This window comes from Seriola aureovittata, chromosome 24 (genome assembly GCF_021018895.1).
Source record: "Seriola aureovittata isolate HTS-2021-v1 ecotype China chromosome 24, ASM2101889v1, whole genome shotgun sequence".
NCBI lineage: Eukaryota > Metazoa > Chordata > Actinopteri > Carangiformes > Carangidae > Seriola > Seriola aureovittata.
Genome location: NC_079387.1, coordinates 10,005,128 through 10,017,417, shown reverse-complemented (window position 1 = coordinate 10,017,417; position 12,290 = coordinate 10,005,128). Strand labels below are relative to the sequence as shown.

The window sequence follows — 12,290 nt, the reverse complement described above, 5'->3', positions numbered from 1 at the left end:
AGGGAGGATAATGAAGCACATGCTGTGACCAGCGCAGCACTGTCTGTGCCCTCAGCTCATATATCAAGACAGTTTTCTGTACTGGAGAGCTTCAGTATTAAAATAGCACGGCTCTGTTTGTTTGTCGCCATAAAAGTGAATCATATACCCTGTTGGCTTTGTTCTGGCTCAATATATATATATATATATTTATATATATGTACACGTCTGCTCTTTCTTCTTTTGTGTTTGTTCATTTCCTCGGTTCGTCTCTGTAAGTCTTTCTATTGTGCCGTTGTCCATCTCCGAGATTTTCACTTGTGACTCTGTCTGTGTGTTTGGCCTTTAGTTAATCCTTTCTGCCTCAGCTGGGCTCGGGAGAAAACCTCAAATCACTGTTACACACCCTCCTCCCCCTCCGACAGTCACCTCTCTCTCACTCTCAGGTTTGTTTTCTATCTGACTTTTTTCTCCCTTATTCAACATCGTTCTCTTTCACTTTTTCATTCACACTCGGTCTTTTTTGGCCTGTGGCCCATTTCTTTCTCCATTCCTTCCCCGTTTTTTGGACCGTGCCTCTTTTGTGCCCATGTCTGCCCATGAGTGCTTGAAATATTGATGTGGGTGGTTCTCGCCGTTCCTCTGTTTAGTCATAATAAGGACGGTCGATAGAGGATTGGAAACAAAACAAAAAAATAGTTTTTTTTGCACTTCTACTGGATTGCAAACGGGAACACTTGCGGCACACGGCACAAACAAAAACATTGGCAGAAAAGAAAAAGCAGCTGCCACAGAGTAGACGCGCAGAGGGAGCGCATGAAAGCTGAGACGACCTTCAAGTGAACAATGCACATGGTTGTGTAACATCAATGAGGAGGAGGTGATGGAAGATGGCTGAGGATTTAGCCTTCAGATCCGAATGTGGACGAGGGGTCAGGAGGTAGAGCGGGTCGTCCTCTAATCAGAAGGTCGGTGGTTCGATTACCCGGCCGCTCCGGTCCACATGTCAAAGTGTCCTTGGGCAAGATGCTGAACCAAGGGCGTGTTTGTCAGTGTGTGTGTGTGTGTGTGTGTGTGTGTGTGTGAGTGAATGTGGCTTGTTAGTGTAAAACGCTTTCATTGGTCGATAAGATTAGAGAAGCGCTATAAAACCGAGCACATGCCTTTAAGATCTCGCTGCCGTCATTTGATCTGCAAATGAAAATATTGGCTCTTTTGCGAACTGTTGAATGGATCAGGCTGCTTCTCCTCTACACATCACTCCTGATGAAAAGACGTTCTCCTGCAACAATGAGCTTCTGAGATCAAGGACTGAAAACTTCAGAGGAAAAAAAAAAAGAAGAAGAAAGGAATAGATACTGATTTGTTTCCTTTTAACAGATGGAACAGACAGTGACTGTCTGAGTCAAAAGGGACAAGGGCGTCAAGTAAATGCATTTCTCATTGGACGCTTGGTGAACCAGGAATTCAAATATTTCGCACTATCATCACAACAGAATCATCATATTTTGAAGTTATAAAAAAATAAAAGTACTGCAGAAAACAAGTACAATCAATTAGAGGAAGTGTGACACTTTAAGTTCTTTATTGATAGCAAAATGAATCCGGCCCACTCTGCAGCTGCAGCTTTATGTTCAGATAAATACCTCAAGGTCTTTTTTATCACATTATATCTGCTGAACGTCGGCACGTTAGCATTGTCGTTTTGTGCATATTAAAATGCTAAAACTAGCATTTAGCCGCTAGCTGCTTGTTCACCAGGACATGACGTGTAAAGTGTTGGGAACAGTGACAGCGGCGTGATCGCGCTGATCACTCGACACCCAGAAGAAGAAAATGGAAATCAGAATGGAAATATGTAATTTTAGAAAGTATCCTTGAAAAATAATTTTCATATCCATCTTTGGTGAGCTGGGACTATATCAGCTGAGCTCAGGTTGACATGGCAACCTTTTAATTAAAACATGTAAATGTTGAAAAGAGTAATTACGTTAGTAAACAAACCAAATTGATCTTGGTAAATGTGAATAGCAAGTAAATGGCCAGAATGAAACCTCTGACAGCAGCTGTGTCTTTCAAGATGATGACCAGTCGCCTCATATAATCAACAAAGCCCCTCACTCATGCATCCATTCACTCATCTATTTATTCACGCAGCCTGAATGATTTAACCCCAGAGGCTGAGGCGCTGCAGCCGCCACAGCTGAATGTTGAAGCCAAAGCAGAGGTGTCTGACGGAGGCTGCGATGAGTCCGACTCTTTCCATCCCACATTTCTCTCAATGCAACCGACAGCAAGGGCGTGTTTGTTTAGTTAGCAAGTAATTACCAACGCAATGTTTGTGTATAAATACTCCAAAGGGACCAATGAGATGAAGAGAAAAGAGTTGACACAGATAATTAGCTCCGTAAATCTTGGGTTCTTGCTTGTACATTTTAATGCATCAATATAAAACTGTGAAAAGAACAAATATATTAAAGGTAGTAGAGTTTAAAGGCAGACGTCCATGTGTAGTGTGATTATAGATCAGGTCTAGCTTCTATATTAATACTGTGAAAGTATCAAAGCCTCAGTCCACAGAGAAATGCACACAGCCTGTATTCAGAAACTGAGCCTTCAAACCAGCCGTAGTAGTATGTCAGTATATCAGTTGTGTGATCGTACTAGAATATCTTCTCAGGTATCAGCCATATTAAGAGCAACACTCATGGTTTTGCTGCTGCTTTGTGATACAGACCTTTGATCCCAGTCACTAAGAAAACTATTTGAAATCTCAGGCTTCAAAAAGTCCCTCCAGGTAGTTTCAGGCCGACATTGTGAAGCTTCACCTGCATAGCATCAGTTTGAAAAGACTGCTGAGACCTCTGGCTCCCTGCTTTGAATTGTTGGGGAGAGTCAGGCGTGTTTTTAGAGAAACGAGTCCAAAGCAACCGGTTGCCTCAGTCAGACCCAGTGATTTGTTTACTGTTGTCGAGCCTCATGAGTCATGTTCGAGAGCAGGCACTTGTATGCTATGCCAGCCGACACATAAGGCGGCTTTCACAGCCAGAAGCTCTCACTCCAAGAGCTGTCGGAGGGAGGGTGCATGTGGCTGAACTGTGCCGTTGTCCAAAACGTGCAGCTTCACTTGTGCGCGCTCCGATCGCAGACAAAGGAATCCTATTAATTTAAAATGAAGTCCTCAGGCGGTGACTCATGTGTGAGTGACTTCCTGTTTTGGGGGGTCCACCAGCCAGAGCTGCAGTGCTCCTCCAGATACATGAATGGCAAACAGGCGGTAAATGAACAGCAGCACATGAACGAGCGGATTTGTGAGGAACTCGGTGTGAAGAGGTTCAAACGTCAGCAGAGTCTCGTTGCACAAACCTGCACAACCACACAGGTCGTTTTCACCTGCAACAGCGCCACTACGGTACCTGACCTCGGTTGTCACGGTTACAATATGAAACAGGCCGACTGTACCGAGACTGCCGTACCTGCCTTTGTCGCCGCGGTTACTGTAACAGCGGTGGTGGCGTGGTTAGGTTTAGGAAAAGATTTTGACTTTAGTTTCAAAAAATACTTCCTCAACGTGAGCTGATCTTTGTTGTCATGGTTACATTTAGGGATGGCGCGATACTACTAGTATTGACCACAGGTGATCAGTTTTAAGGTGATCGCTGACTAGAAGCGTTAATTGATAATAGTCACAGCACTTTACCCTTCGCACCACCAGATGCTGCCTAGCAACACAACCTAACTATGGGTTGTAATAAATAAAAGGGAAGGACAAGGAAAGGAGGGTGGGAGAAAGAAAGACGGAGAGGCGTAAAGGAACAGAGAGCATTCCCCAAAATAAGATCTCTTTAAGGAGGTGGACGACCTCTCTCCTCCAAAATGTCACATCTAATATCGACCCCACGGACCTTATCGATTTCAGCCGCTACTGTAGCTCCACCAACTCCACTAAAAGCACTTTGGGTAATTTCCGAGCTATTTGAGCTTTTCAGGTGCAGGAGAGACGGCCAGCAGCTCTGTGATGACTTGTATTCAGGCTCATCATAACCGCAGTCATTTGCCCTGAGTGTATTGACTGTAATCTATTTTTCAAACTCCGCCACGCGGTCATAACCTTGAGTGATTAACCAGATTCAAACACTACAGCTGGATTATCGCCATCAAAATATGATCAACACACATGAACAGACTGAAGGGAAACTCACTTTACTAAGGTCAAGACAGTATCACTCCATCTAAGTGAACAGTTACGACCGACTCTCTCTCTCTCCCAGCTGGCACATTCACTTTCTGTGGGTGGAGAAAAATAAAACCTCGGGGCTCAGTTTTTGACTAATTGACTTATTAAGACTGACACTTTTTAAACAGAGGATGACATAGGAGGAGGACAGATGGAGAACATTTGAGGAGGGAGAGGCGGACAGCCCTCCGCAGAGACCCCTCCGTGCGCTTCGACGTGTCATTAAAGTCCTACGAGTGGAAGCGCCGGCTTGTTAGAGGACGAAAATGTCCACGGCTGACATGAGGCGATCAGCGTAAAACGGTAAAGTCCCTGCACGCGTGACAGCGAGCTCATAGTTTCCTGGATCAGTCTAAGCTCTGGTGATGTCCCCCCTCTAATAGGCGCCAATGTGAAGGTGGGAGGGTGGAGGGGTGGAGGGTGTCGCCTCCCCAGGGCTAACGGTGCGTGTATTACTGTTACCATGGTTTCACCGCCACGGGTCCGACTGGCCTCTTCGTAGGCGGCTGTCACACACCAAATGCTCCCAGATGGCCTGAATTGATTTCATTAGCGGAGCATCTTTTAAGAGGATCCAGTGATTTCTCTCTCTCTCTCGCTCTCTCTCTCTCTCGCTCTCACAGGGATTATCTCTCGCGACAGGCTCGTACATTTAGACAGATTTCACCAAGCGCTGTCCCTTATTAACTCTGTCAGTCTGTTGGAGATGCACAGAGACACCCTCCTCCTCCTCTTCCTCCTCCTCCACCTCCACCACCGCCGCCGCCGCTCCCATTCCCTCTTCCTCCCTCCTTCCTCTGTGGCAGCCTGCGCCAAACAGAACATATGGCAGAGACTCAAAGCTAGATAGCGCTCGGTGATGGTTGCACGAGCCGCTGTGCTGTTGCCACTGCTGCTGTTCATCCGGTTATTGTAGCTCGTGAAGTGGATAACAGCAAAACTGTTATGTCACAGAATATCTGCTGAACTGAAAATTGGTCTTTTTCGGGACGGTATCATTCACCAGTATTTAATAGTTTCAGTTCTAAAAAATCTTAACAGTCCCAAATAAGCGAACACATATTTTTCTGAATGTCTCAATGCTGCTTCTCTATAATATATTGTATATTTCTTACTACCCATCAATCATTTCTAAATGAGTCAGTTTTAATGTGTTGTAGTTGATGCTATTGTCTTAAAATCAGCTTCCTCTGTGCCCTTGACCGGCTTTGTAAAGTTTTTTTTTCCAGCACATCATCAATGTGTCCTTGCAGACTGGCTGTTTTTCTTTTGCTTTTGAAAAATTGCCTCTGTTAAAAAGAAAAAAAAAGAAAGTTAGTTTTAGCAGAAACATGAATATCTTCAGGCCAATTTCCAACTTGAGTCCAACTTGATGTATTTTTAGGAAACCTATTTACTTACAAATTCTGCTGGCTTCATCTTGTATCTGTGCCAAACAGCCCTGAGATGCATCTGCTCTAAGGAATAAATGATATTTGAACATACATGAATGCTAGAAAAACATCTGTTTTGGTACTCAATACTGCATTTTATACAGTAAGAGGGGATTATCTCAGGTCACCTCTGGATTTCTAGTAAGACTACTTGAATTGTCGAGTAAATATTTTTGTGGCGTGCCCCAGGGTTCGATCCTGGGTCCTGTTCTTCTTTATTGTACATGCTTCCTTTAAGGCTGAGGAATGCTGCAAATGAACCAGTTCATAAGTCTTGCTGTCCAATCATGTCTGAGGACAAAAGTGTGTTTATCTTCTCCAAATGGATACACACTACAAGGCGGAATGAAAAGCTTCATGTAGGCAGCTGTGAGAGTTACATATGTTTTCCCCTCTGCACACCTCGTTGTCGGATTGTCAGAATCAACATTTAAAAAATTAGAGGCTTTTACCAGCATTGAACAACAAGTGTGTCCCAGCCAGGTTCATCACTCATTGTTGTCTCTGCTACTTGCGGTACATTTGTTTATTTGCATGCGTTTTCTTAAGCTGCAGTGTGTTGAGCTCTCAGGGCCACCGTAGGTATCTATCCGTTTGTTTTACTGTACTTGCTGTAGTGTGCACACAGCCAGTCCGTCAATGAGATTCCATGCTGTTTCATCTGCAACTGAAAAATATCGACCGGAGTGCGGACAAAGACTTTCACAGTATGATCGCACCCACACGCCACATGTGTTCATAATTCACCACACAAGTGAAGTGTAAACAAGCTCACCAGAATTCCAGACAGAGATAAATGTTTCAGGCCCTTTAATGGCTTTCAGTCAGTGACATTCACTTCTGTAACGCAAACTCACTCACACACACACACACACACACACACATTTTTCACATGCTGCCGCTGCTGCTCGTGCACTTAATCATCCCTGGAGCAAAGTAACAACCTGTTGTGGACAAAATACTGTTTAATATCAGCAGAGAGCTGGGGAGCAGCGGCCTGTGTGGACTCACTTATTTGAGCTTCATTCGATGTGAGTGCTACTTCAGCAAGAGAGCAAAAGTAACAGTGACAGAGAGGGAGAGATTATGTTTACATCCCTGTTCTACGGAGGTGTGTGTGTGTGTGTGTGTGTGTGTTGTGTGTGTGTGTGTGTGTGTGTGTAATACTGTAGGAAAGTATGCAAATGACCATGGGTGCATTTTGGGGATTTGCTTAATGGGATTTTTTTGAGGACAATGTTTAGTCCTTTGGTGCATTTCTGAAATAATGCTTGACACCTTCAGCAGAGAGAAGACGACCAAGCTAGACAGACACAGATTTATGCGTGTGTGTGTGTGTGTGTGTGTGTGTGTGCACGTGCGCCATGTGGTTTGCCGTTGTTGCATGTTTGTTGTCACTCCGCGCAGACGCTCGGGAAGAAGCTGTCAAAAAAAAATGCTATGGGGAATACATTTGATTTGCAAATGAAAAAACACACCCGCACATTTGCAAAGACACACACACACACACACACACAGACACACAGGTGTGTCTGTTCCCTGCAGGGATGATTTGCAACTGAATAGGTGTGTTGCACAGGCTGACTTCTAAGTTTTGACAAAATGCTTCCAGGGGAAAAACAAACCTGTGTGCGCCAAGGACATGCCATTTACCAGCGTTGTACCTTTTTCCAACAGAAGCCTGTGAAAACACCTTTAGTCACAGACAGAGTGGCACTATTAAAATTCAACCAAGTGCTGTTTGCACTAACTTTCCACTCAGTGTGTGTGTGTGTGTGTGTGTGTGTGTGTGTGTGTGTGTGTGTGTGTGTGTGTGTGCAGACCGGCAACTAAGTTTCACAGGAATCTGCAGCTTTAAATGTCACCAGACGCTTCACTGTGTCATTTTTCATACTGAAGGTATGCGTGTGTTTTTCTGTGTTTGTCCACTGATGACCTGCACTGTCACCTCTCCATCTCCCTTGTTGCAAAGCACAGGTGTTTCCTCTGATAGCTCCCTCTCTCTCTCTCTCTCTCTCTCTCTGTCTCTCTTACCAGGAAGTGACAAGCGTCCACACCTCCCCATCCAAAAGAGCGATGTCCAGTAGCAGTCTCACGCAGGCTGACGAGACGGCAGATCAGAGCATGGCCTCACCTCCGGACGCCGCTCTCTGTGAGTATATTCTCTAGCTTTTCTTTTTTTTTTTCTTTGGGAGTTGTGTTTTTTTTAAAAGTAGAGTTTTAAAAGTGACTTTGATGCAACTGCAGATGAGTTATAACATTTGACGAGAGGCCCTTACAGCTGTGTGATTGCGTCATGGTTACACTAGTGTGTTGAGCAAACAAACCAAGGCAGCAGAATGCTTAATGCAATGTTTTGTCCCATTTGTTCTATGAGATAAACATTTGGCAGAAAGCAGCTTTTGAAAACTACATTGTTCTTTGCTAGATAAGGCTGCCTCCCTGGCTGCTCTTTATTTTTTAAATGGCTTGCTGGATACTGTGCATTACTGCGATAGCAACACCGCGTTGGCTACCTCCAGTTTGTTTTCCCACTGACGCTGATAGCGCTGCGCACACAGATGGAGTTCACGGTGCAAGGTAAAGTCCATGGATCACAAACAAATTAAAGCGAGCAACTTCTAAGATATTGGCCTTTCATGTGGCCCAACACAGTAACGCTGTTACTCTAGTGCATGTGTGGTGAGGTTGAAGAGACCAACAACCACAGACCAGTGTCATCCATCCATCGCAGCGTTTGAATAAACACCATAAGTGACATTCAACTGGCTGAACATCTAAAAACATTCACAATGAAAGCAGAAGCTTAGCTAAACACACAACGATGAACCATGAAGTGGAGATTTTTTTTTAATTACTCTGCCTTTATCAGACAGCCGCGATGGAGAGATGAGGAAATGAAAGGACAAAGAGATTGGGAATGACATGCAACAGGGGTCGCCAGTCAAACGTGAGCCGGGGATTTTGTGTTTTATGGTTGGTGCCTTAAACCCGAGGCCGCTGAAGAGCCTGTTGAAGAGGTCTCTATATAGAAACAAGCAGAGGGAGGTGACAAAAGAACAACGACACATTCCCTTAGTGTTTGTCCAAAATAAAAAACCAACAGAGATTTAAACTTTTTTACCAAGCAGCTGAAAAATGAAGTCAAAAACCTGCAGTTCCTCTAACGACCACTAGAGTCTGGCTCCAGCAGTGAGTCAGTCCCCATAGACTCCCATGTTAAAATGTCCAACTTTACAGCAGAAATAAACATGTTTACAGCCTGGTACAAAAACTACTTTCCTCCTTATGGCACCGAAGCTCCACACTCGTCCCTCCTCTATTTTTAGATTAGCCAGGAGTTAGGAGGCGGAGTCAGGCACTGCCAAGATGGCGACAGCGCAGCAGCTCACTCTGAGCTTCAAAACTGCTGCATCCATCTTTATTTACACTCTGTTTTTTTTACACAGCTCGAGTATTTACCCTCTTTTTAGCTCTGCTATAGCTAGCTCCCATCTGGTGCTTTAGCCGCTAAATGCTACACTATGTTCACCAGCTAGTTGTTAGCTTTGTTTGCTGTTTGGTGCTGAGTAAGTGGTGGTTTTTAGAGCTGATGAGAGCGGTGAGAGTCGACCAAAACAGAGAAGTTGTGAGCAGTAAAACCAAAACAATGAGCTGAAAGATGCTCGTGGTCATGTCACTCAAGAAATGTTGACTACAGCTGCTTTATTCTTCACCGTTTTCTTATTTACCCAGGTTGTATTATAACTGTACTGTATTTTCTTCTATATGCTTTGCGAACACATGTCAAATGTCAGGCCGGTGTAAATTGAAATAGTAAAAGTGATTTGTAGAAAGCGAGACTCTAAAGCGATGGAAGTGTTGACAGGCCTCGGAGCAGTATCAAGGTGTTAACCACGCACACGCTCATAAACTCACAGATGCCGACTGACGCCTCTCCATCTCCACCTGAGATCAGTCGGGCTTTCGAGTCGGCCTCTAAACCTCCGCGCCGTCTCTAAAATTGGAGCTTGTCGGCGTTCCTGTTGACCCGACTGAGCGACAAGCTTTTGTCTCTGCTGACAGGTTGTCAGTGACGACACGGCACAGTCCTCTGCCGGGTCAAATGACTGGCTGCGGTGGCAGGAGGGCTTCAGGAGCTGTTCCCTCCAAAGCCGCAATGTTTAAATAAAGCCGGGTGTAACTGCACTTTAAACAGATGCAAAGCTCACCTCTAAATCTCCACGCTGCTGCTCTTTTTCTAAATAGACATCCTTGTTTACTTGTTTCCTCTCCTGTTACGCCAGAATCGCCGCCATGAGAGTTGTGTCGCACACAATAAAAAGGAGAGCTTTTATACTCTATTTATTTAAAAGTTTCCTGTGTGTATATATGTTATATATATTAGTTTCTGGCTGATTAAACTTGTCAGGCAGACTGGGCCCAAGAGAACTTTTCAAAGTGCAAACGCTGCCAGTTGGAGGAGGATTTGCCAAAACAGTCTTTTTGTTTTAATTAATCTCCTCCCAGATTTGCCTGCCAAATGATGATGTCTTTATAATCTCATCCCGAGGATAAACAGAGCTTTTCTTCTTGTCAAATCCAGATTTGATTCCCTTAGTGGCTGTTATGGCATGCAAATCAGATCTTAAGACAAAGGCTGATGCTGGGAAATCTAAAAATTGAGGTTTGATGTGGCTCGATCTCGGTTCCTCCAGGTGAACCAGGACGTCGTCTACACAGTGTATTTATAGAAATGTGTGAAATCCGTGACATTTGAAGAATATGTGTCTGAACCTCGCTGAGCAAAGAAATTCTTGTAATCTTGGGGTTTTTATCAAGATTACACTTTAATATCTTTGCTTTCTTCTTGACTAATGGTGGAAATCAATGGTGTTTTTTTTCCTGTTTATTACATCTGCTCTTAATATTTCATCGTTAAAGAGAAGCTTTGTTTTAAAAGAAGTCTGAGTTGATCGGGTCTGACAAGTGGCTTCGTTAGTTCACCCATCCATCCACCGCCGTCGTGTGACCGTGAAAAGTTGTTTCCTGGAACCTCCAAAGTTGAAAGGTTCAGTGTTATTTAGAGCTCTGTTTTCATGCTGGTGCACGGCGGGAACCGTGGTGGCACGGGTGAACTCGTATTTTCCCCCCGACTGCGCCCGCCTGGTATCTCGCCGACTGACCCGGACTTCTGCAGAAACATCAGCAGTGCTGTTCTGTGTGATTAGTGAGCTGTCAGGTCTTTTCTGTAGTTGATTAAACACCTGCGTTCATCACACAACATCACAGATGAAGCATTTTTCATCTACAGTCTCTGACTTTAGGAAGCAGCTGCGTGTTGATTATTAAAGTCTGTGGACACGGTGACAACAATAGATCCATCAGTAAATAACGTTGTGTGAATTTTCGAAAAACATCACTCTAGAATTTTTATTTTTTATTAACAGTGGAAAATAAAAAGCAGTGAGTTTTATATTTTGTCACCATTAAAGGATCCATCTCTTATCCTGGGAACTACAGAAGCCCTGAAAAGGCAACTGAATTTTTACATTTAGTTTATTTTATTTTATATATGCAAAATACAGATGGCTTCTATAGAGAACAAATAAAACCTGTTGGAGCAGAATCCTGCGCAGGTCACTTAAGTTTTCCCTTCTGGAAAGAGACGCAGCTCTTCAACATCCTGCTTACGTTTCACTCTGCTGCCACAGCTCAGATACCTTCATCAATAATTTAAATCTTTTGATGGGCATTTAATAATAACTGACCTTGTGTGTTTTTCTATATATCAAATCTCCAAACTGTTCGTTGCATTAGTTTAAAAAAATGAAGACTGTTTCTTTTTCTTTTTTTTTTTTTTTCAGATACATAATTATATAAGATTATTGTACTTGAAAAACATAAATCTGTGTGGGTTCAAATATGCAGAGGAGGAGACGAACTGCAGAGTTTGAATTCACTTCACTGGTGGATAATTGTTTTTTCACAGTTATAACCAGCAGCGCTGATATTTCTGAAGCTGCTTCACCTGTTAATTACACCGTCAGCAGCGTGTTTGTTCATGGAGTTGAACTTCTCTCTCTCTCTCAGAGACCTCTCCCTCCCTTTTATTCCTTCAGTTTTCAGACGTTCTTCCACATTGCAGTTGCGCCTGGTTGCACCTGTTGTCATCTAAATGTTGTTGTTAGGAAAAAAGCCTTCACGGTTATTTTAGTATCGAACACTAAATCTCTTTATTGGCAACTTACTTTAACAAATTAAAGATATTAATCGCATTCAGCGCCAAAGTTATTGTAGTTTAAAATCACCTTCACTTGAGTGCGGACTCCCTCCGAACCTCAGTTCGGGGACAGTGTCAGGCCCCCCCTTCATTAGGTATTCCACACAAGTACATTTATTTTCCACTTTAACAGAAAATCCATGTGCAATTTCAGTGGGATTATCAGCAGAGAGCAGCTTCTCTACAAGCCCGATAACCACGCTTTTCTCCAGTCGATGTGCTGCCAGCGGCACCTCACGGGGTGGGCTCCCCGAGAACACCCTGTGTTTCATACATGAGATCAGTAAATAGGCGTGATCACAGCTGATATTATGTACAGAATGGATGTATGCGTCGGTTAGACTCTCTGGTGTGCTGTCAGGAAGGATGTAGGTTGAGA

General features: G+C 43.8%; 1 protein-coding gene across 4 annotated transcripts in view; it reads left to right on the top strand.

Moving 5' to 3' along the window:
- The window catches only part of xirp2a (xin actin binding repeat containing 2a), a 55,563-nt gene that overhangs the window by 16,516 nt on the left and 26,757 nt on the right, over nt 1-12,290 (top strand). For 2 of the 4 annotated variants that reach the window (XM_056370166.1, XM_056370168.1), the window contains one exon: nt 7,687-7,801. In XM_056370166.1, the coding sequence (XP_056226141.1) occupies nt 7,687-7,801 (115 nt within the window). Of the gene's footprint in view, nt 1-185; nt 948-7,467; nt 7,549-7,686; nt 7,802-12,290 lie in introns of those variants that run through there. The other 2 variants (XM_056370167.1, XM_056370169.1) reach the window with 2 other exon arrangements.